The sequence below is a fragment of the Conger conger genome, chromosome 6 (assembly GCF_963514075.1).
Source record: "Conger conger chromosome 6, fConCon1.1, whole genome shotgun sequence".
NCBI lineage: Eukaryota > Metazoa > Chordata > Actinopteri > Anguilliformes > Congridae > Conger > Conger conger.
This window is the reverse complement of record NC_083765.1, coordinates 40,577,432-40,600,487: the sequence shown is the minus strand read 5'-3', so window position 1 is coordinate 40,600,487 and position 23,056 is coordinate 40,577,432. Positions and strand designations below refer to the sequence as shown.

Sequence of the window (23,056 nt, the reverse complement as noted above, 5' to 3'; positions counted from 1 at the left end):
TTTAATTATAATATTTGTTCATATTACTCTCTTCTCCAATATGGAATGGTGCATAATTACTCTGACACTGTTCCACCCACATCGTAAATTTGAGCATTGTAGTTTGTATGTGCCCATTAGAGTCACTTTCCTGTGTATTAGTGACTATTTTACATTGTTACATTATTGGCATTTGGCAGACGCTCTTATCCAGAGCAACATACAGCTGATTAGACTAAGCAGGAGACAATCCTCCCCTGGAGCAATGGAGGGTTAAGGGCCTTGCCTGTGCGGATCTTATTGTGGCTACACTGGGATTCGAACCACCAACCTTGCCTGTCCCAGTCATTTACCTTAACCACTACACTACAGGCCGCTCCTTTACACCCTACTGGTTAACAGTACTACAAGGGAGCCAGTGGCTATTTTACACCCAACAGACCACACAGTACTACAGGAGAGCCAGTGACTATTTTAGACTCTACAGGCCACACAGAACTGGCCTTCCGGGATGGCAGTAGCGCTGATTTCTTCTAGTAAATATTTAATTAATTGATTGATGTCAATAATTGGCCTGAGCCTCCACTCATTCGGTGCCCCAGATCTAAATCAGTCCCTGATTGGAGTGGAAGGATGAAATCCAGCGGCCCAGATTTCAGTATGCTTCGTCTGAACCTGAGTTCGCCCCCGAAGTGAAATGACTCCATGTGTCCTCTCAAAGACTTGAATAACCTCAGGCAGGCTAATATAGCCACACAATGTCACCTCATTTCACTTGCAATGCGTGGAACTGCACATGCCTTCAGCTCCTGATTCAATCAAGTCTACTTTCTGTGAGCTTATTGTGGTGCCGTTTCTTGTCCACACAATCCAAGTCATTCATTTCCCACTGCCTACCGCAGAATTGTCAATGTTATGAGGTGCGATGAGAGCTGTCTTTGTCCTTTCTTTGCAGTCGTTCTGCTATGAGAATACAGATAACACCTTTGTGGACTGAAAATACACTTTCCCGTACACGCATACACGATTCTTTAGAGTACCGCAGGTCCCACTAGACTAGAGAATTGTGCACATCACTATAAATATCTGAACTGCATGGAAACCAGCTATATGTCATGATTTTGCATCACTTTATAATCCATACGCATATACATTAAAAATAATTTCCCAGTCGTGCCATAAACAGCGCCATTACCAAAGTGAGAGTCAGCCATTGTAAACCCAGTGTAATAAAATAGCATTTTTTTAATGATGTGGAAGACAACTAATGAGGTAAAGTGGGCGATGCCTACTGAAGTCACAACAGCAGAGTGTGCATTCTTAGCACCATGGGGATGCTGTCATTACCTCCAGAACACGCAGCAACGCGACGTTTCATTGAAGACAGCTTTTTTATTTTGTTTTACCCAGCATTTAAATGACAATAACTAGACAGAATCTCTTATCCTGACCAATATATAGTCGCAGACATTACTGTTACTCTCAGGATTGCCAAGTACAATACCTTTGTCAGACCACAGTTAGAGTACTGTGTGCAATTCTGGGGACAGTACTACAAGAAAGACATAGAGGCGCTGGAAAAGGTTGTTAGAAGGGCAATCAGATTGATTCCTGGTATAAAGGATACAAGTTGTGAGGAAAGACTAAAGTTTAGTTAAAGGAAACTTTGGGGAGATTGGATTGAGGCTTTTAAATTCATTAACCAGGTGAACTACAGGAGATTCTTCAGGTTGAGTTTGATTTGCAGTAGAAGGGACATAAATGGAAAATGGAAAAAGGATAAAATACATTCGGAAGTATTTTTTCACACAGAGTGGTCACTGTGTGAAATAACTTGCCAGGACATGTCGTGAAGGCAGAAATGCTGGGGCTTGATAATGTGCTAGATACTATCTACACTTTAGGCAAACTAATGAGTGGGTATACTTTAGTGGTTGGAAAAGGGCCAAATTATTGATTTCAAAATTATGTTACAAGTTACAACTGAATTTTCATTTCTATTTTTCACAGAAACTGAAGCACTATTATATTATATGATATTATATTCTCTAGGTATTGTGCCAGTTTAATTCCTTTAGGCATGAGCCCGTTTGGCCAAATTGAATGACTCACTCCATCATCTGAGCCTTTTCAGCACACCACCACTGGCAGTATGCATGATGGCCACATTACCTTGCGGTAGCAATCACACCCCACCGTACCATCATCCTCGCTGGCTCCACTCCACAGTCATGAATCAATAACTCCCCAGAGACAGATAATGCCATTTTATTTCAATCATAACTCTTTATCCTCCCACGCCGGGTCCACGCAGGTACTGTATAACTCTCCGCTATCTCGCGCCGGAGCCGCGCGCAAAGCCCAAAACGCGGGCCTGTGGTGGATATTCACGCCCTCCCCGCGCTAGTCTGCATTAGCCTCAGAATGATGCTCTTCCCGCGCTGTAGTACCCCGATATCGCCACGGCGGAATTCTGTCAGCAATGTTTTTGTGTTGGTGTTCTATTTTCAGCTGTGACGCAGTTTCCTTCGCATGAAACGCATCTCCCGAAATGCATATCTGGTTGCGTAGCTTTGTACCTTGTGCGTTTGAGGAAAGTAGGCCAGTCTTAAATCTCTTTAATGTTCACAGTTTAAAACGGTTGAAGACTCGCATTAATAGGATTAGAGAGACATTTTTCTGTAGTGTGCCTACACTGCTGTGAATTTACCCTCCAGCCACACACACACACACACACACACAGGTAAGGCATAAACATAGCACATTTCTTCCTATACAGAGTACAACACGAAACTGAAAACCATTACTTCAACTCCACCTCCCCAAGAATACTTTATGACCGAAGGCCTCTCAACATTCATTTGAATTTGTTGCGACCCACAACTTCATCTGAGGACAAACTTTTGTGGAGTTCGCCCCCAAATCACCAGGACGGTCTCTCCGGCATGACTTTGTTGGCGACAAAATCCAATAAAAGACACAACGCGAGTCACGAAAGAGACCCGAGCGATCGGCAGCGCATTGATCCGTGAATACAAAATGTCCTCCTTCTCTCTGGTGCTTCGCTCAGTTTCCCTCGTCCTTGAAGAACCTTCACGCTGAGCCCACCCAAGAGCCTCGTTCAACATTTTTTCTCTCTCTCAGCGGGACCAGGCAAGCGACTCCAAACCTTTGGCTGACTTTGGCCTTTTTCCCTTTTTTTAATGAAATTCATGAGCCCCGCGCAGCGTGCTTATGGCTTATTTTCCGCGCTCTGTTGCAGGAGAGCCGAAGAAACGACGGAAGCGGCGGTAATTATAGCGCCTTGGAAAGCCCTTGTTTCATTCAGCCCTGAGGCGGCCGGCTTCAGAACACATCATATCGCAGCTGATCGATATCATTACAAATTATTCTGAGAATGAACGTCCACTAAGAAAAATGACAGGCGGATAATTTTTTTTGTCAATCTGCACCGCACAATTTGAATCTTTTATTAGCCTAATAGTGTAATGTATTACTGGCGTTGTGTTTGATAAAATGCTTTTGTTGCAAGAGTGTATTAGATTGACCTACAAGGTCCATGTTCTTATCTTTGTGGTCATTCCTAGCACTGAATACTGTACTTCCCTCTAGTGTCTTTCAGCGCACTTGTCCCTGGTTATGGGTATGCACTTTGCTATACGTCGCTCTGGATAAGAGCGTCTGCCAAATGTAATGTAATGATGTAATAAAGACAATGGTTAAATAACGTAATGAACATAATAGCAGGCGAATGTACTGTGACTCTTGTGCTTTATCCTTTGTTATTACTGTACCTTATATTGTGGTAAATATGTTTGGCAGATTTTCTGCCAAAGTAAATGTGTGCATTATTATTGATTTACTTCACAAATGTGCTGTTATTAAGGCCTTAATCTGTAGTCATTTGCACCGGGTTTGTTTTTTTTAATGTGTATTTTATTCTCCAAATTGTTGTAATTGTCCTTTCGTGGAGGATTTGAAAATTGCTATAAAAAGAAAATAGCAATGATTCAATTCACACATGGCTTTGTTACTAAACGGATTCATGCTTCAAAATTAATATTGTGCGACCTTCTGTCAGGTGTCTGTGACCTAATGGCCCTTCATATTTGTCGTCCTCTGATGAAGGGCATCGCGTTCTCTCCAAGTCATTGTCTCCTGGGAGCTCTGCGATATGCAGGTGTAACAGAGCGAAACCTTGGGAAAGTGTGTGTTTGTATGAAGGAGTCTCCAAGTGGATGGAAGAAACAAATGAAGTTTAAAAGGATGATGAGGCTCTGTTCCAGTGAGCAGCGCCTGTGGCCTGTATTGAATCTAGGCCGTGTCAGCGCTGACTGTGGCTGATAACCCCACAGGGAGACATAGAATCTGACTCTAGCATCACATAGAGAAGGGAGGGTGATGGCCAGGATGAGAGCAGCTCACTGCTCACTAGTGCCCCCTGCTGGTCAAGGGTCTGCAGTCCTCCAGTCAAGCCACACACGACTCACGCGTATTCCTCAAACTCTTATGAACTGCAGTGTGAAAAGAAGTGGCCTCTAGTTTTCACTATTCCCAGCCTTACCATGAGAGAAATCCCTTCAGGAGTCTAAATGACCAGCCTTTAACCAGTGTTAGCAGTCCTCCTCCTCCTCCCACTCAAAGTCTGTGTGAGCGTAACCGCCGAGCTGCTTCCACATCGCCTGTTTCAGAGCAGAGCGTGTGACTGTCTGCTCTCCTGAACTGACGGAGAACATTGAGGGATCAGTTCTTTAAAAAAGAATGTAATTGTATGCTTCCCAGGCTTGTGGTTGAAGCACTGTACATCTGAACAATGTCTGTGTCTTTGCGTTGTTGCCCTTTCATAATGGGGCTAAAAGCTTTGGAAACAACATGTGAATAAGGGCAATAATATCACATAAATGATATAATGTCTGCTATTTAAATAATGGACCATTTGTACAAATAAAGTATAATTGTAGTCTATTTCAAGGTCTTGAATGATGTATGATCTACATTAGGGTAGTAGTGCGGATCTACGACGGGTACCTATGGGGGAAGGGGGGGTAAATAAAGAAATATGGGGCAGTGTGAGTCACGCCTGAGGGCTGTGAGGGAGTCTGTCCCTGAACACCGTCCCCAAACGAGACAGTGATGAATTCCCCCCGCAGGCCAAGGAGCTAAGAGGAGACACGGGAGGGGGGGCGGATAGGGCCGATTTCGCCTGGGCTGGGGGGTCCCTCGTCTCCGTGTGGGGAAGCTGCGGGCAGTGATGCGGACAGTTCGGTCCGCGCAGGAGGGGCTAACGGCCGCATTCACCGCCCGTGTCACAAGGTTGAAACTCGGATAAAAGGCCGAAGTCATTAGGGTCACTCCGACCAAGTGGTGTACAATAACGGGTGGCACCAGGAAAGTCACGATGTTCAGCTGCGATGCGTTTGTCGCCATCTCGTAAGCGCTCGTGCCCGAGATTCCATATCGGAATGACGACATTTATAGCGTTCGATTCCTACTTGGAATGACGACTTCCTAGACGTCATGAACTCTGCCAGAGAAGTGCCTGGCGTCACCGTGAGGATAATGTCTGTGTGCCACCTGCGGTTCTCATTATAAGATTCTGTGCTGCAACAGCTGCAGTCCTTTATTCTGTTTAGTCATTCAAGCGGCTTTTTCACACATTTTCATTTTCAGTGACATGCACACACACGCACACAAACACACACACACACACGCACCTATAGCACATTAATCTGTATTTTAGAGAAAATTGTCACAATTCCATTTTCCGATTCCATTTCAGACCCTCATCTTATTATAGCATAACATTCTTTCATTTGTTCAGTACCCTTACATTTTTAAATTTTTTGTACTTTAAAATAACGTTTTGTCTGCAGTGTTTGTGTTGTGTGACGCAGCATAGAAAGGTAAACAGCCCGTTAATTTGACTACAGAAATGAGCTGGGTTTGAATGCCTGTCATCCCCCTCACGTACGCTCTCTAAGTGAACAGTACCTTCACACACAGCATGGAGTTAACACGTCCACAACTGTACACAGCCGCTTTGTCTTGCTTTGTTGCATTTATCTATGTATACATTGTGCTAAATTAGCGTGGGAGGGTATGGCTGTCCCAGATAGCACATTCCTGTTGTTTAAGAGGACAAAGCCTGCCATTAAATTGTGTGTCCACAGCCATTGAAGTATTGCATATGGACACACATCTTAACCGCAGGCCCCAGATACCATCAGTGTATTGGCTATATGGCACAAGAGGAGCAAAGAGTGTTGACAGGGTTCATTTGCATTGAGGTTCTACGGGGAATTTTGATTGGTCACCAGGCTTGGTCCAACTGCCAATAACCATGAAAGGGGTGGCATTAATTTGTATAATTGACAGGGCTGTACTGAGGATGCCCTGTGTTACCCTGAGTTACCCTTTTGAAGCCTGACCTTTAACAGAGGTTGAAATCCAATAAGTTACGCTCTCTAAAATTTGGTTTGTGTCAAGAAAATTGTGATCAGAGGACTTGTGATCACTTGACAAACACAAGTGTTGCTTATTTTCAATATAATTTTTTTTTTTCTGAGAAGACTAGATACCCTTAAATGTTACTGAGTTTATTTGTTTCTGTTATTAAATTACAGCACCTCACCTTTAAATGTAAAAGTAACAGACACGATCTGGTTCATAACTCCAGCACTGTGGGTGTGAAACCAGCAGCACTTGAAGTAGAATTCTTAATGTGATGTGTACTTGTGTGAAATACACATATATGTACAATATGCAAATATATTGATGAGATTCTTTTAGGCTGGTTGCTCAGTAGATTTTCTTGAATGTGTAGCAGCCTTCCAGTTCTCTGGCTTCTACCTTTTTACTTCTGTTGCATGTTAGCACGACTGGCACGATCTTCATCATCGTGAGATTCAGAAGGGTGTCCGATAGCTTCTGAGCAGAACAGTGCTACAAAAGATTCTCATCGATATTCATACTTATGGGGTGTCTGCCTGTTATGTGATTAGACATAACATAATATAAATTGACGGAATTCTAAATGAAAGCAATTGAGAATGTTTTAATTCTGTGGAATTGAACACCATTGACTCCTGTACTGTTGATTTGTACTGTTTTGATTGACGCTTCTTGAAACTACTACTGTATTAGTGTCAAGTGTCAATCTCTACAGCCGGGTCCCTGCTCAGATTTCTGACCTCAGTTTGCTGATTTTCCATTCCGTTTCCTCTATATAGCAGATTTTTGAGTGTTTGAGAAAAGCACCATACAAATAAAATGGACTTGAATTGACTTCTTCCACAAGGTTTTCCAAAATGCGGTCAAGACAGACAGCTCACTGTGATCCTTCACAGTACGGCTGCTTTTAAACTGCCTTCAACCAGTTTCAGTTTGAACCTCAATTTCAACTGTCAGAAATGAGAGTATAACATACAGATTTGAATGTGAGATTCTGGCTTTTACAGGTCAGCAAGAGGCCAATTTACCCAGCTGTGCTCTACCCTTTAATTCACACAAGTCTAATGCTTCTGCATAAACCACACAATAAAAAGCACAAGACCCACTGTAGCAGATGGTAATTTGCCCTGGTAGGAAGGGAGAGGACGATGTTTTTGAGTTATGTGTGAAAATATGAAGCATAAGTGCCACTTTCGGAAACATTAAACATGCTTTTCTCAAAGCATGAATCCCATGATGCTCTCTTGATTTCTTCATAGCAGCCATGTACAGCCAGACATCTCCCCTGGGTTAAACCAGTGCAGGGTATGAGACAGGTCTTCAGCCCTGGTCCTGGAGACCCGCACGGTCTGTGGGATTCCCCCTTTACTCAGCTCATAATTGATTAATTACTGCAATTGATTACGCACTTAGTTCATCTCACCTGGTTTCCTGGGACTGACCTGGTTGCTGATTCTCTTTTTTGCACATAATCAGTGTTTCCATGGTTTCAGACCCCAGCTGTGCATTTGGCAAAACAAATTAAATCCTACTTTTTCCACATAACACATCGCAGATCCATACAAAGTATCTGGTTTTAGACATGATCCCCTCTCCAAAAATAAGGCCTAATGTTTTTGAACAGATTTTAAGCCCACTGTTTTGTAGCCACGCAGAAGCAGAATAAATTCGAATTTGAATTCGAATTAATATCAAAGTTTGACTTCATGGGTCCAGTGTTTTTTGAAATCGGGTAAAATAGTTTACCAAGTTTACCAAGCACACATTTTACAGAAGCAGTAAGAGGAGATAATGGTGAGGATTGTGTTGAGATTTTTTGTTGTTGCTCCAGTGCTAAAATGACGGCTGATGTCACAGAAGCATTTGGTACAATCTGAGAGATAGCTAGATCACTCTCCCGTTCACAGTATTCATCTTCAGAAGATCAGTTTTGTGCTCCCACCCTCAGCACCGCTCCCACAAATAGACCCATTCCCTCTGTCCTAAGTAACTGTGGCACTTCCAAACAGGAAGTCTAATTTCACGCAGACAGGTCAAAGGGCGTGAGAGGCCGCTCACTCTGGGTGAAGGCCCTGAGATTGCTCACGGAGTACTCCTCCCTGCCTCACCGCGCAGCGTGGAATAGGCCTGTCTGTTTGAGTTACCTCCGTCCTGCCTGACCGCCCCCCTTCAGCGCAACGCCTCACCGCAATCTGGAGAAAAGTTGGGGTATTCCCAACGAACAGATGGCCAATGACGCAGTCCCCAAAAACTCTCACCGGTCTAGGGCAGTCCCGTGGCCTCCTGCCCTCCCCCCCACCCACTCCGCAACCTCCACCTGGCCGATTCTTTGCCGGGTTTCCACGCACGGATACTGTTGAATTAGGAACGGCAGACTTCGGCAGATCAGAGACGGCAAACATCAGAGACAGGCCTGGGTGAGCCTGAGTTCACACTAAACAAACTCAGGGAGCTGCCGCAGTGCTGTGTGGGATGTCTTTACACAGTGTGTGAAATATGCAGGAGGAAGCTCCGGGACTGAGCCTATTCAAGCTCTGCTGCCCGGTCCCACGCTGTGCTGGCAACACACAAACTCTCATACACAGCTGGGTCCAAGAGTCTGGAACACAGACACACACAGAAACACACTGAAAATCTGGGATTTTCCAAAGAAGAGCGAGGAGTCCTGCACAATCCACAATCATCTGACCTCAACCCGTTTTTGAGGGCACTTAAAGACCGACAAAAGCCAAGCATTCAGTTACATCACAAGATGCTCTTAGCTCTAATGTCGGGACAACATGGATCATCAGGTTTTGCACAGATTTGTGGAGTCCACGCCAGCTTGAGTGCATGTTGCAATCAAAGCAAAGCAGGTAGACATACCAAATACTAAGAAATCCTGAAGTTCATGAACATTTTTCAACGATTCAGCATTTTCACTAGTGGTCTCAGACTTTTCAACCCCACTATACATGTACAGCCTGGCTGGACTAAAGACCCAGGTCAGTAACCAGAGGAAACAGCCTGGCTGGACTACAGACCCAGGTCAGTAACCAGGAGAAACAGCCTGGCTGGACTAGGGACCTAGGTCCCTCTGAGCATTGCTATACATGCAATGATTTCTTCCACAGAAACAGCTTTATGATTCCCTATCTGTAAAATAACAATTCTGTGACATAAAGTCCTCACCGTTAACTGCTTCCAACATGGGACACAACACACTTGCACGGGAGGGTTTGGTTATTTATGAAATCATTTACATTTGCAGTACGTGGTAGCCATTTAGCAACCCATATTTTGCAGGTTATTCACAAGGGTGTGATCCAGCAGTTTGCTTTTTTCAGTCACCTGTTTTCAGTTATTGTGTTATAGTGATTCATTGATGGACAAAAATGGCGCTCAATCTACTAATTCTGTGGGGCAGCCGATAGCCTAGTGCCTAAGGTGCTTGCGAGGGACTTGAAAAGTTGGCAGTTCAAGTCCCACGGTAGCCACGATAATGTCAGTACAGCTGTTGGGCCCTTGAGGAAGGCCCTTAATCCCACATTGCTCCAGGGGGATTGGCCCCTGCTTAGTCACATCAATTGTAAGTTGCTTTGGATAAAAGCATCAGCCAAATTAGTGTAATGTGATATATTGAAATAAATGCATATAGTTTCTGCTCATGCTTAATCAGGCCAGGGCTGTCTGGGACTGTCAGCGACCCTGCCAGACCTCCCAGGCACACCCGTAATCAGGAAGACAAGGATGTAATTGTTTGAAACCGTTTCATTACGCGCATTAGCGTTAGCCTTGAATCCGGGGAAGCACGACTCCTGCTTTTCCTCCGGTTCTTCCTGACAGCAAGTCTAAATCCCTGTCACTCTCGCACCGCTCCCGGAACTCAACCCCCACACACACGCACACACACACACACACACACACGCACACACACGCACACGCGCGTGCGAACAGTGCCACGGAGCCGAACGCGTTCGTCTTTCGATGATAAATCGCCCTGAACGCAGGCACAGGGGCAGAATAACTAACTGACCTTCAAGAGAGCTGACGTGTGGATAAAAGATGAAGCCCCTTGGTTTACAGCAGTGTCATGGGACAAGAACAGCGTCAGGAATGTAATTAAAAATGTGGGATTGCATCAGATTTAGGGGGAAAGAGGGACATTTTGAGAAGAGGGCGAGCTAGGGGAGGACGAGAGGACGATAGGCCGGCCCGCTGGGGCCTGTTGAGGGCTGTGAGACAGAGCCCTGAACCGGGCGATCATGTAGAGACTGAGCCATATGGGAGCGCAGTGAAGTGGAAAATGTACTGACAAACAGGCCCGGACCCAGAGGACCCCACTGCAGCCAATGACGCAGTTTCACTCTGAACACAGGCAGGACCTGAGCTAGTGAATTACGCAGTCTCACTCAAACACAGGCACAACCTGTGCCAGTGAATTACGCAGTCTCACTCAAACACAGGCACAACCTGTGCCAGTGAATTACGCAGTCTCACTCAAACACAGGCACAACCTGTGCCAGTGAATTACGCAGTCTCACTCAAACACAGGCACAACCTGTGCCGGTGAATTACGCAGTCTCACTCAAACACAGGCACAACCTGTGCCAGTGAATTACACAGTCTCACTCAAACACAGGCACAACCTGTGCCGGTGAATTACGCAGTCTCACTCAAACACAGGCACAACCTGTGCCAGTGAATTACGCAGTCTCACTCAAACACAGGCACAACCTGTGCCAGCAAATGACACAGTCTCGCAAACAAAGTTGGGCGTTTCTCCCTTGCGGAGAGCTGTGTAATTCACTGCGTTATCACTTACCAAGGGCCATGGTCAGGACAGGAGAGCACAATGCTGACTCCAAACATGGGCCGAGATTCAACAAACACTTTTGAACTTTGACTTCGGGTTTAAAACCTTAAATCATTCTTAATTTATCTTTAATTATAATTACAGCGGCACAAGTTCAGTTTTCTTCTTCACGAACCGTACAGAAACCAAACCGCTAATGCTACCTCTCAAAGACCATGTATAGAAAAAAATCCACATTTCAATTAGGCAGTAGAGGGGAAATATCGATTGAATCCAGGCCCAGGGTCTGTGGGATTGCATTTACATGGCGCCAGCTCAGACTAAGCCTCAGTCAACTGCAGAGTGCCATAACCGTTAAATCAAGCGAGCGTCTTTTCAGCATACTTAGCATACTTAGCAATAGGCAGCAGAACAAGAATGTAAGATAAAGAGGCCAGCCATGAGGATGCTACTCTAATGCTAAATCTGTGGGGCGGGGGAGGGGGGAAGTCAGGAGTTCCTCAATGACGTCAATGTTGCAAACCATAGACCGTAGAAAGATATGGTGCCTGTTACGTCACCCAGTGACTGTCCGTGAGCTAGTGAAAAGGGTTTTGAAACCGTGGAAATCATGTTAACGGGCACCGCCATTTTGTACAATTTTTGTACAAGTTTTGAGTCTTCGCAGTCAGGAAGCTGATGAGGCTCGACTAAGCGTGTGAGAGAGAGTGTCCCTGATTCATCCACAAAGTATTGCTGTATTGTCCTAATAACACAATAACAACAAGAAAATCAGCACGGGGGGAGGAATTAGACTGTGGGAGAAAATGATTGGCTTTTTACCATCGACTTTACATTGAAAATATGTCTGAATCACCTACACTGGAGCTAACCCTAGTGGAGTAGACTCTCTGCATGACCAGGAAATGAGCATCAAAAAATAAACTGCTTGCTGATTTAAAATGCAGAATAAACATTTACATCTGAATTGCACCAGCAAGAAACATTATGGGTATAGGAAACATCTTCTTCTCCATATATAGTAACTGCCTATAACATTTTGCTATTTGCTTTGCTCTCCATTCAGCCAGCCCAATTAATCTCAGACCTTTGACCACTAGCCTGTGGACATGGCCTAAACTTCCAAATATAAAAACTAGGATAGAAGCAACTTCACGCGCATTGCTGGGCTCTTCATTCCAAAGTCACAGCGCTCTCTCCCAGAAACGGGCCGAATCCGGCTGTGATTTTATCACATTTCATATCTCGCCGCAGCACTGGAGAACCAGCAGCATACATGAGTGCTTTAATCTTGGGAAATCACTTCACTCTCATAGCTATGTTAATTAAATCTTTTACATCCCAGCTCTGAAAGATCACTTTACTCAAGGGCAGGTTGCTCATTTTGTAGTCTTTTCAGATGTCTTTTCATCTGCCTTGTCAAGGTAGGTGTAAATGTTAATATTATGTTTGTTCTTCATATTATAATTATTAGTATTATTATTATTATTGTTTTTGTTATTGTTATTATTGTATTTTAGTAGTAGTACCGGTGGCGGTAGTAATATTAGTCATTGTGGTACAGTAGTAGTAGTAGTAACAGTAATAGTAGCAGTAGTTGCAGTAGTAGATGTTGTACAGTAGTGGTAGTAGTAGTAGTTGTAGTTCCCTGGTCCCCCTGTTTGAGTAGGTCACCCCAGCTAAACTGCGTTTATCAGCTCAGAAGCGAAAGAGGCTGAAGGTTCCTCCCCTGCTCTAAGGACTGGCTCTAAAAGCGATAAAGAGCCTGGGAGGAGTTTGATCCAGAGCATTCTTATCCCTGTCTCTCTCCCTGGGCTTGCAGGGAGGTGTGCTCTCCAGGAGCCAAACGGCAGCTCAAAGAGAGCTCTCACAGCTCAGGAAGCAGAAGTTTGATCTTAAACCCCTGAGTAACAGAGCACATACACCCTCAGAGATAAAGTGACAGCGGAGGTACATTTCCCAAATGTTCCCTGAAAGTACATGTTCTCTTTGGGTACAAATGAGTGAAAAAGGTACAAGTTAATAGTATATTGCTGGCTAGGGGTACAATTGTGTGTACCTATAGGGTACCGCCCCAGTGATACACATTTTTACCTTTCTAGGCACTTTTCATACCTTTATTTCTGAGAGTGCAGCTGAGCTCTGCAGTTGTTGTATCAGAGGAGTGTGTGTCACACACAGCTGGCCCAAGCAGCCTGCAGGTGCTCAACTGGCCATAGGGGGGGCTCTCGCACAGGGATCACAAATGCTACATCCTGTGAACAGTGTTTTTCTGCTGCTGAAACACAGCAACACTAAGTCATACTTGCCACTTATAGCCTAGTGGCAAGGCTCATCATTGTCGGCTTTAACTGGTTTCCACTGAAAAATGGATTAAATCGATTTTCACCCAGATTTTCTTATCGATGTTTCTCCTCCTTTTAAATGTTTTTGGAATTAAAATCTATTTTGGATTTGGTTCTCTAGACCATTGCTGTTGTTGGTAACTGAGGGAATGTAGCTTTAAGAGTGGGCCTAAGGACTCCTCCTTTGCAGCAGAAAGCAGCTGAAGTTGGGTGTTGAGGTTGCTTAAGAGTGAACAGTGCAGCTACAGCTAGCTACCTATAATTAACAGCTTCGGCCCTGGAATCAAAAATCAGTCCCAATTGGTTGGTTAAAATAGTGGTTCGGACTAACAACGGTTCGGAGACAGAAGCAAGAAAAAGTTACACCGTGAAAAGAATACCAATTTTAGCCTGATTCATGTAGTCTGTGACGTTTTAAAATGAAGTTGAGGTCCCCCCATGCTTGTTTTGTCACCACACATAAAATATGTAAAAGTTGTTGCTAAAACTGGTAGCGTAAAATAATTTATACAAATAGAATCGTTAGTTTTATTACTTTCACTTTTAAAACAATGGAAATAAGCGCAGTCTGAAGGTGCGGTTTAAGGGATTAAACAGGATTCCTTAGTAGTTGGTTGAACCACAAGATTAGTTTAGTTATTGGGCCCTTGAGCAAGGCCCTTAACACCACATTGCTCCATGGGGGATTGGCCCCTGCTTCGTCTAATCAACTTTTTGGATAAAAGAGTCAGCAAAATAACAGTAATTATAACAATAATAATAATACTGACACAGGCTGAAAGCTATACATGTGTCATAGCTACTGTTTCTTTGGGAGAGCGCTAACATTTGTGACCTGTGTGTTTTGTGGAGGTGAAGTCACAGGGGCTTTATCCCACATAATGTGTGGAGGTGTATCGACTGTCATGAGAGGTAATCATATTCCCCGTATCACGGCTGACTTCATTTTGTTCATCTTCTGTCTGTTTGAAGCCTCCTGAGGCTAACCAAGGCATTTAACCATGCTGTGCTTTGATTGACTTGTAGGAATTCCCCTGCCTACCTGCAAACGAGGAGGCTATCGTCAGCAAAATCGCCCACTGAGGATATGGCAACGCATATCAATACCAGGACCAAAACAGCATTCCGCCATTTTACAGCAGTTCATAAATATTCAGGAAAATTGCCCATACGAGACAGCCAACAATCTCCTTTTAATATCAGCTTAGTCTGATTTGATTATAGGGGTTTATCAAACATTTTATTCCTGTATTAACATTTATGTCCATAGTTATATATTTGTGTATTTATAGTAGATGCACTGTATGTTCCAAGAAGAATCTATAACAGAGAGGGGGAGAGAGAGAGAGAGAGAGAGAGAGAGAGAGAGAGAGAGAGAGCTGAGGCATGCTAATGTGTGTTTGAGAGTTCAATGTCAGGAAAAAAAGACTCCTGTGAAGACTGCTGAGTGCATGAGAGAGAGAGAGGGAGAGAGAGAGAGAGAGAGGGAGAGTGATAGAGAGTGTGAGAGAGTGAGAGCGAGAGAGCAAGAGAGCAAGAGAGAGGGCGAGAGTACAAGAGTACGAGAGAGAGAGAGAATGAGAGAGAGTGAGGGTGAGAGACAGTGAGTGTGGAAGAGTGAGTGAGAGTGTGAGTGAGAGAGTGTAAGAGTGAGAGAGAGTGAGTGAGAGAGATGCATGGAAGCCCTCTGCTGGTGGGAGGGCATTATGACATGCAGGTTCTGGAGAGCACTGAGCTCCAGTTAGAGGCTGTCTGCTGGATGCTTCTCTGGGAATAGAGCCTTCCCATGATTCAACTGCACTCTGAACAGACATTACAGCAAGGCTCTTATTACAATCAAATGCCCTGAGGGAAATGCTTGATTACTGTCCAGTATTCTTCTTCTTTGTCCATGTGAAGTCACATAGCTTTCATTTTATCAATGTGTATATACTGATCCAGTTAGAGAAGAGAGAAAAGCTGGCCTGAAAAGCTGTGCAATGAATGTCAGTTAAAAATGTATTTAGATATTTATAAATATATGAGAACGATGAATTTTAACTTGAGATAGAGATGGAGGGGAAAAGAAAGTGAGAGACAGAGTAAGAGAGAGAGAGAGAGAGAGAGAGAGAGAGAGAGAGAGAGAGAGCTGCTGTCCTGATCCATTTTAGCTGCTAAGCTGCCTTGACTGATCTCTAACATGCTGTGTCATTCCTGAAGGGGAACATAACATCTGGGTCTCTCTGTAGAGACGGACACAAATAATAAGAAGACAGACGACCGAATGAAGAGAAAGTTCGCTCTTTGACTGGAGCACATGGCATTAGTGATTTGAAAAATAAAAACTTCATTTGCTCAGCCCTTTGTCACACCATAGTGTCCCTAGTTCCAGTCTCATCGTTGTGGGAAAACTCAGCCCGCACGCATCCTGTTGACTCCAGGTAAAACATACTAATGAATTAGGGCCAGGCGTGAAACAGCAGTCTCCACGGAGAACAGCCAAGACCTGTGTGTTTATTTCCACAGACTAGACCTGTGTGTTTATTTTCACATACTAGACCTGTGTGTTTATTTTCACGGACTAGACCATGTACAGGTAACCATCACCTGCAGTTGGGAAATGCACACACCTTTATCTGACAAAAGCTGGACACATGTGCATCTGAACATAAGAGACTCTAAGGGTTAGGCTCCTGTTTAAGATGGGATTCGATGTCAGGCCATACACTCTGTCCTCATTTATAAGCAAAACATTCAACTGATTTTTACTTGTAAATTTGTATCATCTGTTTGCACAGTATACTGGGCCAGGGAATCAGTAAAGGCTAAGTGAAATTTCTTCTGAACATTTTGACCACCAAATATTTTAGGATATGCTAATCTTTGACAAAACCAAGAAAAGAGAAGTTGCTTAAGAGTGAACACAGCACTGAAGTAGGCCATGTAAGACAAAATAAGCCAGGAAGGAAGGGCTGTGTTTCTGCTGCCTGTGCAAAGACTTCAGCCACAGAGTTCAGCCTTAGGACAGCAGCAGGAGAGTTAGACAGTGCCAGGATCAGCTCTGACTGGGGAGGGGGAGGGGGGGGTGAGGGGGGTGAGGGGGGGGGCGTCGCTGGGGAAACAGTCGCCCCTGGCGTCCCCGGGCCCTGCTTGCCCGTGTCACAGTGAACCGGACCCAAAATGGGAAACTCGCCAGCTCCGTTTCCGAGAGAGAGAGAGCGGGAGCTGACACAGCAGACTTCGCGGGAGCTTTTTTTTTATGACATCGAACTCTCAAACTCTCCACCCATTAGCAAGCCACGCAGCGCCCTCTCCCTCTCTCTCTCTCTCTCTCTCAATCTCCCTCTCTCTCTCTCCCTCTCTCTCTGCCGACTGCGCATTCTGCTCCCTGCTCGCTGCTCTGACCTCCTGCTCTTCCTGCCTTACAGCCTCAGCCAATGGGGCCACGGAAAAAGAATAACCAGCCAATGGGGCGACTTTACAGAGAGAATAATCGGGCCAATAGGGAAACTGTACAGAGACAATAATCAGCCAATGGCTCAACTTGACAGAGAGAATATCCAGCCAATGGGGTGACATTATAGAGAGAATAATCAGCCAATGAGGTGACTTTACACAACGAGCCTAATAATCATGTATTTTCATCTAGTGAAATCCCTATATGTGTTTGTTTCAGGGGTATCAGATAAGTGCATACTATGCCCTACATTATTAGATGCCACTCAGAGCTTTTTATTTCAGAAAGCTTAGTTATTCCTGCGACATGCATATTCTGCTTAAGTGCATAACATCACCGAAGTCCCGCACATATGCAATTATCAGGGGTTGATTATGCGAGGAAATGACTCAAGGTTTTCTTTTCCATCAATGCAGTAGACTGTTAAATTAAAACGGAGTGAACTGCATTTATTACCTTGTTGCAGATTGGATGAATCGTTCATGGCGTGGTGGATTCTGTGTGTGAGGGAGGGGGGTAGGAGAGGAGTAGTCTGGGGGGGTGGTTACTGCCAAACCAAGCCGAGCCTACCACATCATTGGAAAGACTTGAGTGAGATTTCTTCCCATTGGGGAGTTTTTCTCGCCAGTGATTGAGGGTTTTTCTCCCCACTGGTAGTGTTTACCTATTTCATTTTTACCCTTCTGTTACCCTCTAAAGTGTCTTTGTGGCAGTCACTGTAAAAAGCGATATGCAAATAGAAAGATAATTGAATACTGACACTTTCAATTATATAAGATACGCTGTGACAGGGAAGGATGAGTTACAGTCGTGACTGGGACTTGAAGACTGTTACTGACTGCAGAAACTGTAGCGCACACACACAAACACACACACACACACACACACACAGCTCTGTGACTGTGGACCCTCAATCACCCCCTGCCCCCCGCCCCTCCTCTCCCCCTCTCCAATCACACAAGGCCAAGGATGACATCAGTCCCGTGACACAGTTACCAATCCAATCAATGCATAGATTTAACACACCTGTCAAGCTAGCCCCACAGGTTTTTATTATTTTTTTCAATGCATCCTACATTGGCTGATGAGACGAAAGGTTGCCGGCCAGGCGTTACCCAGGAGGAGAAAATAAAGGGGTGGAGAGAGAGGCGGGAAATCAAGCGAAGGAGGAGTCCTCTGCACCTCTCTGTCTTTCCCAGGGGTGAAATCCCTCTTTCTCTCACAGCTCAGTGCTTTTATCATTTTCTTTATCGATGGAGCGGTGTGCCAGAGCTGCGCCCTGACAGACGGCCTTATCTGAGAGCTGTTTAATGAAATGGATCCCGTTTCACCTCCGTGGGCCACGTTCTCCCCAATCAGCACTTTACCCGTCTCCGCATCTGTCATGTCACGAGCCTCGGCTGTCCGCTCCCATAGCAACCGGGCCCAAACACATGCGAATGGGACAAGACGAGCGCCTTTCGAAAAACGGGATTAAAAGGCGCCCCCCTTAACGTTCTCAAAGATATCGTTTCATATACACCTTTCATATACACCACGTGTGGTCAATGCAGAGGTTTTCCCCACTGTTTAAGATATCTACATTATGATCTGATGCACAGCACATCCTTGAGATAAATTGCATTTTATACATTTTGCGTAGAGTATATTGTATATCACTGTATGTAATTGATCACATCGTAAACATTACATTTTTGTCAGGGGATCTAGGATAATGGATCGGGTTACTCATCCACACTCAAAGTGGAGGCTGGATTATTGCATTTGGCGCAATGAGAAGAGGGATATAATGCTTTAAACTTCATTATTTTTTAACTTGGCGATTAAGCAGGGATGTGCTTTTTCGGGGATGGGAGGGGAGGGGTTGTAAGGGTGCAGGGCCTTCTATATTGAACGGAATAAAAAAAAGTTGATGTGTTAATTTATTTTGTTTAAACTCGCATGTGCACTTGCGGTCTTGCGCGATGCTTCACTCTCCACTTAACGCCGTGACACGGCGACTTAGCGGACGAACGCCTCCAGCACTGAGGACTGCGACATAACCTCCATATGATGACTGACACACTGACCGCAGTTAGCTTCAGCTACATTCACAAAGTCGCAAAAGTCAGTTCCAGTTCCAGAAATAAAAAGCACTTGAGGAATGGACTGTGGCTGCCTGGTGTATCACCTACCATCATTTTCGGTTTCTGGCATTTTGAGGAAATAGGTTTAAAAAAAAAAAAAGAGAGTTCCAAGTTCACACAAATTAATAAACGATTGAACACGCTTTCCGTAGGTCATCCGTGAAATTGAGGCAACAGAAAATCAGTTCACCCGCATAGCGATAGCACAGAAATTGAACACCTCATATATTTTCAAGGGCAGGGTTAGGGGTATCCTCGCACTGCCGCTGTTGTCGGACCTTTTGCAACATCCATTCATCATCTCTCCGTGCCTCTCGCTACAAATGCGCAAAAAATGCCGTTCAGCAACTTACCTCCCAACGCCTGTTTCATCACAAAATTCATGGTGATGGCTTTTAATTCCTGCCTTCCTTAGCTTGGCAATATTACATTCAGATTGGGCAGGTGGAGCAGTCCTTGGGCGGGCAGATCTAAAAATCACAATAAACAAATTAAATCAATAGTATGGCAAATAACTAGGCACAAACCTACCACTTTCTTTTTATAACTATTTAAAACACGTCTTCTGATCGCCTATCTACATTTTATATCCTTAATTGCGGTAGTAGCCTACTTGGAGATGGGACAAGTGACATTTATTGAATTTGGGAGCAGTCTGGTTTGAACTTATTTCAACTTGTATGGTGTGTATAGCCTACTAGCATAATATCGTTGTCGGATACCATCGTCCCGTGCGCACCGTGAAGGACACAAAAGGTCAATCTGTGAGACGCATACCCCTCTACCATATGTAACGCGTCTCGAAATGCGTTGATACGTTACAAAATTATACACATTTCTCGCTGGGGGTGAGGAAAAGCCCAACGAATAAGTTAAACATACGTAACATCCCAGTTGTGTAATTATAATATTCAAGGTGAGGAACGTAGCTTATACAAGCATAACCCACGGTAACCGCGGGACGACACAGCAAAGGTCACAAGCCTTAACTGTCATTGAAATATATAACTGCGTTTAGCCCCGCTAGTTCCACATATTGCGTGGAATACAATTCGTTTGCGGGAAGATTTGTGCTAGGACCTCAAGTTCTTGCTTGCCTTTTTTTCCAGGGGAAAATACAGTAATCGACTTCCGGAGCCAAGCAATCCGCTTCCAATGTGCAAACTTTCTATCACCTATTTAAAAATATGTCTGTACATTTCCTCTACCCACCGTGGCCACTGCATACTAGGCTCGGCAATTCACGTCCTGCGATGTTTTAGGTAGAATAATTAATATGACCGACGATTTAAAAAACAATAATTCGTCTTGTTTTTATCTATTTTAGCATTATTACCTCAGCTGAACCCCCCCTCTCGAAAAAGAAAGACCGGTTTCACTTCCTTCTTCTTAAGCGGAACGATTTCAGCACCATTGCTAGGGGATAGCTCCCGTCGCGTCCCACAGTCGGGCAAAACCCAAAGAAAGATTTTCCCCACAGAGTAATCGTAATAAATTTACCTGTCCCGGCGACTTGTATCTGTTAAGAGGACGTTTTAACCCGCTCCGAAAGGGAAGTTTTACTCGCAATGCTAGGAGGGGATATTCAGCTGCTCACTTCGCTCATCCCTATATTCCCAGGCTATAAAGGACGTCCTTTGGTCTTCCTGTACGAGTGTTTGTGAGGGGAACTGCAGCCGCCTGCGCTGTAGGAAGTCTGTGAATCGCACGGAGTTCTACCATCTGAAGCGTCCTCCGTCCTGACACAAGGAAAGGAAAAAAAAGCGCAATCAATTATTAATGCTGCTCGTTGGCGGCGTACCCTCCCCTTTCCTCGCGATGGAACTGTCTCTTTCAGGCTTCTACGCCCAAGCTAACCTGTCAGTGCATTTTTTAGACCCATCTAACTTCTATGTATTGATTTTTTTCCACATACTAACCCTGCCCAATGTACTTTTCTTTATTTTCAATTCATAAAGGGATCAATGCAGCCTTTTTTTCTTCACGGGTTCCGTGTGGCGCAACCGTAGATTCACATGTTCTTGCTTTCTGGCAAATTGTGTGCCGTATAGCTTCAAAGGCGGGCTTAAAACAGCTAGCGAGTGTCTTAAGCGTGTGTTTGTCAAACAGAGGCTAGTTTTTCAGGTACATTTTCCCTTCACCTTTTTTGCCCTTGGGGCATTTAAAACATATATGTGGCCACCACTCAGGACCCGCCGAGTAAGTTCACTTACCGGCTAAAAAGATAAATCGCAAGACCAGATATAATGCGGCAAGCTGAAAGATTGAGAAAATGCCGACTCTCAGTCACTTGGCGAACGTTTTTTGGCCGAGCTCTGCATGGAGACAGCACACCCCTTTTTCCAACAACGTGAGTGGCGAGCCGGTTAGATGGGGGTGGCATCGGTTTGAACATACTGTACGGAAGCACGACACCGGTGCCATGGCGCAGGGGCAATACTGCAGTGCCGTGTTATTGATTCAAGGCGTGTATGTTCCTGGGCTGCCGGGATTCGTGCCGACGACGCCGAGGCAAAACACTCGAATACCTTTTCCCTTTTGTAAATTCACCTGACTCGCTTCTCCGTTTCGTCATTTAAATCGTAGCCTCTGCTAGTGAGCTAGCACATACGAGGCTATGCAGCAGCATACAGTGTAAAGGTGACTGCATCAGTTGCGCCTAGCCTATGCGGGATTCTTACCTCGCCCACAGGTGATCCCCAAGGTTACAACGGAAACCGCACTGTCATTATGATGAAAAGAGAGAGAGAAAAAAAGACGTGTAGGCTACGTGCGCCGTAGACTACTTGCAAGTATTTCCTTTTTACAAATCAAGTATAGCAGCGGTGGAAATAATTATGTTACTGTATTTTGTTACTGTAACTGAAACCATGAATATTTCACATATCAAATACGAAGGGTAGATTACTGCAAGTCAGCGATATCGCCTATTACACACGGCTCGCTGGATTTAATGTCACGTGATAAATCAAAATATCATCTGTTTTTGTGCTGTGGTCAAATATTACAAGTGTAATCCATTATTTAGGCAAATATAGATATCCAAACTGGGTTTCTTTGTATCATTGGCTCCTATTGGATTTATTTCTGCAAAGGAAAAAAAGAAACAGTTGGCCATTAGTACTCCTGATTTTGAGGCCTATTTATCTTTCATTTGAAGCAAAGTCTTGGCAGTGTGATACACATTTATGTAATGATTCACATTGACATCATTTGTCTGATGCTATTATCCAGAGCATCTTTCACAAGTGCCTTGGCTTTGAATTGTTCTTTCATGTTTGAATATCTTTTTCGTTGTTATTTTGTTTTTGTTTTAGATTTAAATGGTTAAGGAGGCACTAGGGAAGTGTGCAAGTGTGTCTGTGGCTGAATATGTGTGCGAGTGTATCTGACGCTTTTATCCAAAGCGACTTACAGTTGATTCGACTAAGCAGAGGACAATCTCCCCCTGGAGCAATGCGGGGTTACGGGCCCAACAGCTGCACTGATCTTATTGTGGCTGCACTGGGGCTTGAACCACCAACCTTCCAGGTCCCAGTCGAGTACCTTAGCCACTAGGCTACAGGTCCAGGCTTCCCGTCCCAGGTAGCTGCATTTCCTGTTTCAAACTGCACCTGAGGTCTGCTTGTATTTCCCCAGGCTCTGGTGACTCAGTCCTTCATCTGCAGGTGTGGTACAGGAGCGTCTCTGTTCTGGGTCTGACTGCATGTCCTCAGCTCCACTGGGGCTTACCTGCAGGTTGAGTTGCAGTCGGGCCGTAACGCGGTCAGATTGATCGAACACTGACTAATGAGCGCGGAACGGCCTTTTGGGCTCTGACCTCTGACCTTTGACCTGTACTCTCCAGATAGTCCCTGAGGCAGAGCGCAGGTCTATCCCTGGGGACTGGGGCATTCCCCTGCCAGTGCCCAGCCTTTGCTTCTCT

General features: G+C 44.7%; 1 protein-coding gene across 1 annotated transcript in view; it reads right to left on the bottom strand.

Moving 5' to 3' along the window:
• Nucleotides 1–21,449, bottom strand: part of LOC133131043 (complexin-1-like) — a 31,174-nt gene extending 9,725 nt beyond the window's left edge. Inside the window, exons 1-3 of the mRNA XM_061246134.1 lie at nt 21,345–21,449; nt 20,632–20,870; nt 19,485–19,601 (exon numbers count right to left, since the gene is read on the bottom strand). Of these exons, the coding sequence (XP_061102118.1) occupies nt 19,485–19,515 (31 nt within the window). The 5' untranslated portion in view covers nt 19,516–19,601; nt 20,632–20,870; nt 21,345–21,449. The remainder of the gene's footprint in view (nt 1–19,484; nt 19,602–20,631; nt 20,871–21,344) is intronic.
• Nucleotides 21,450–23,056: the final 1,607 nt, after the last annotated feature.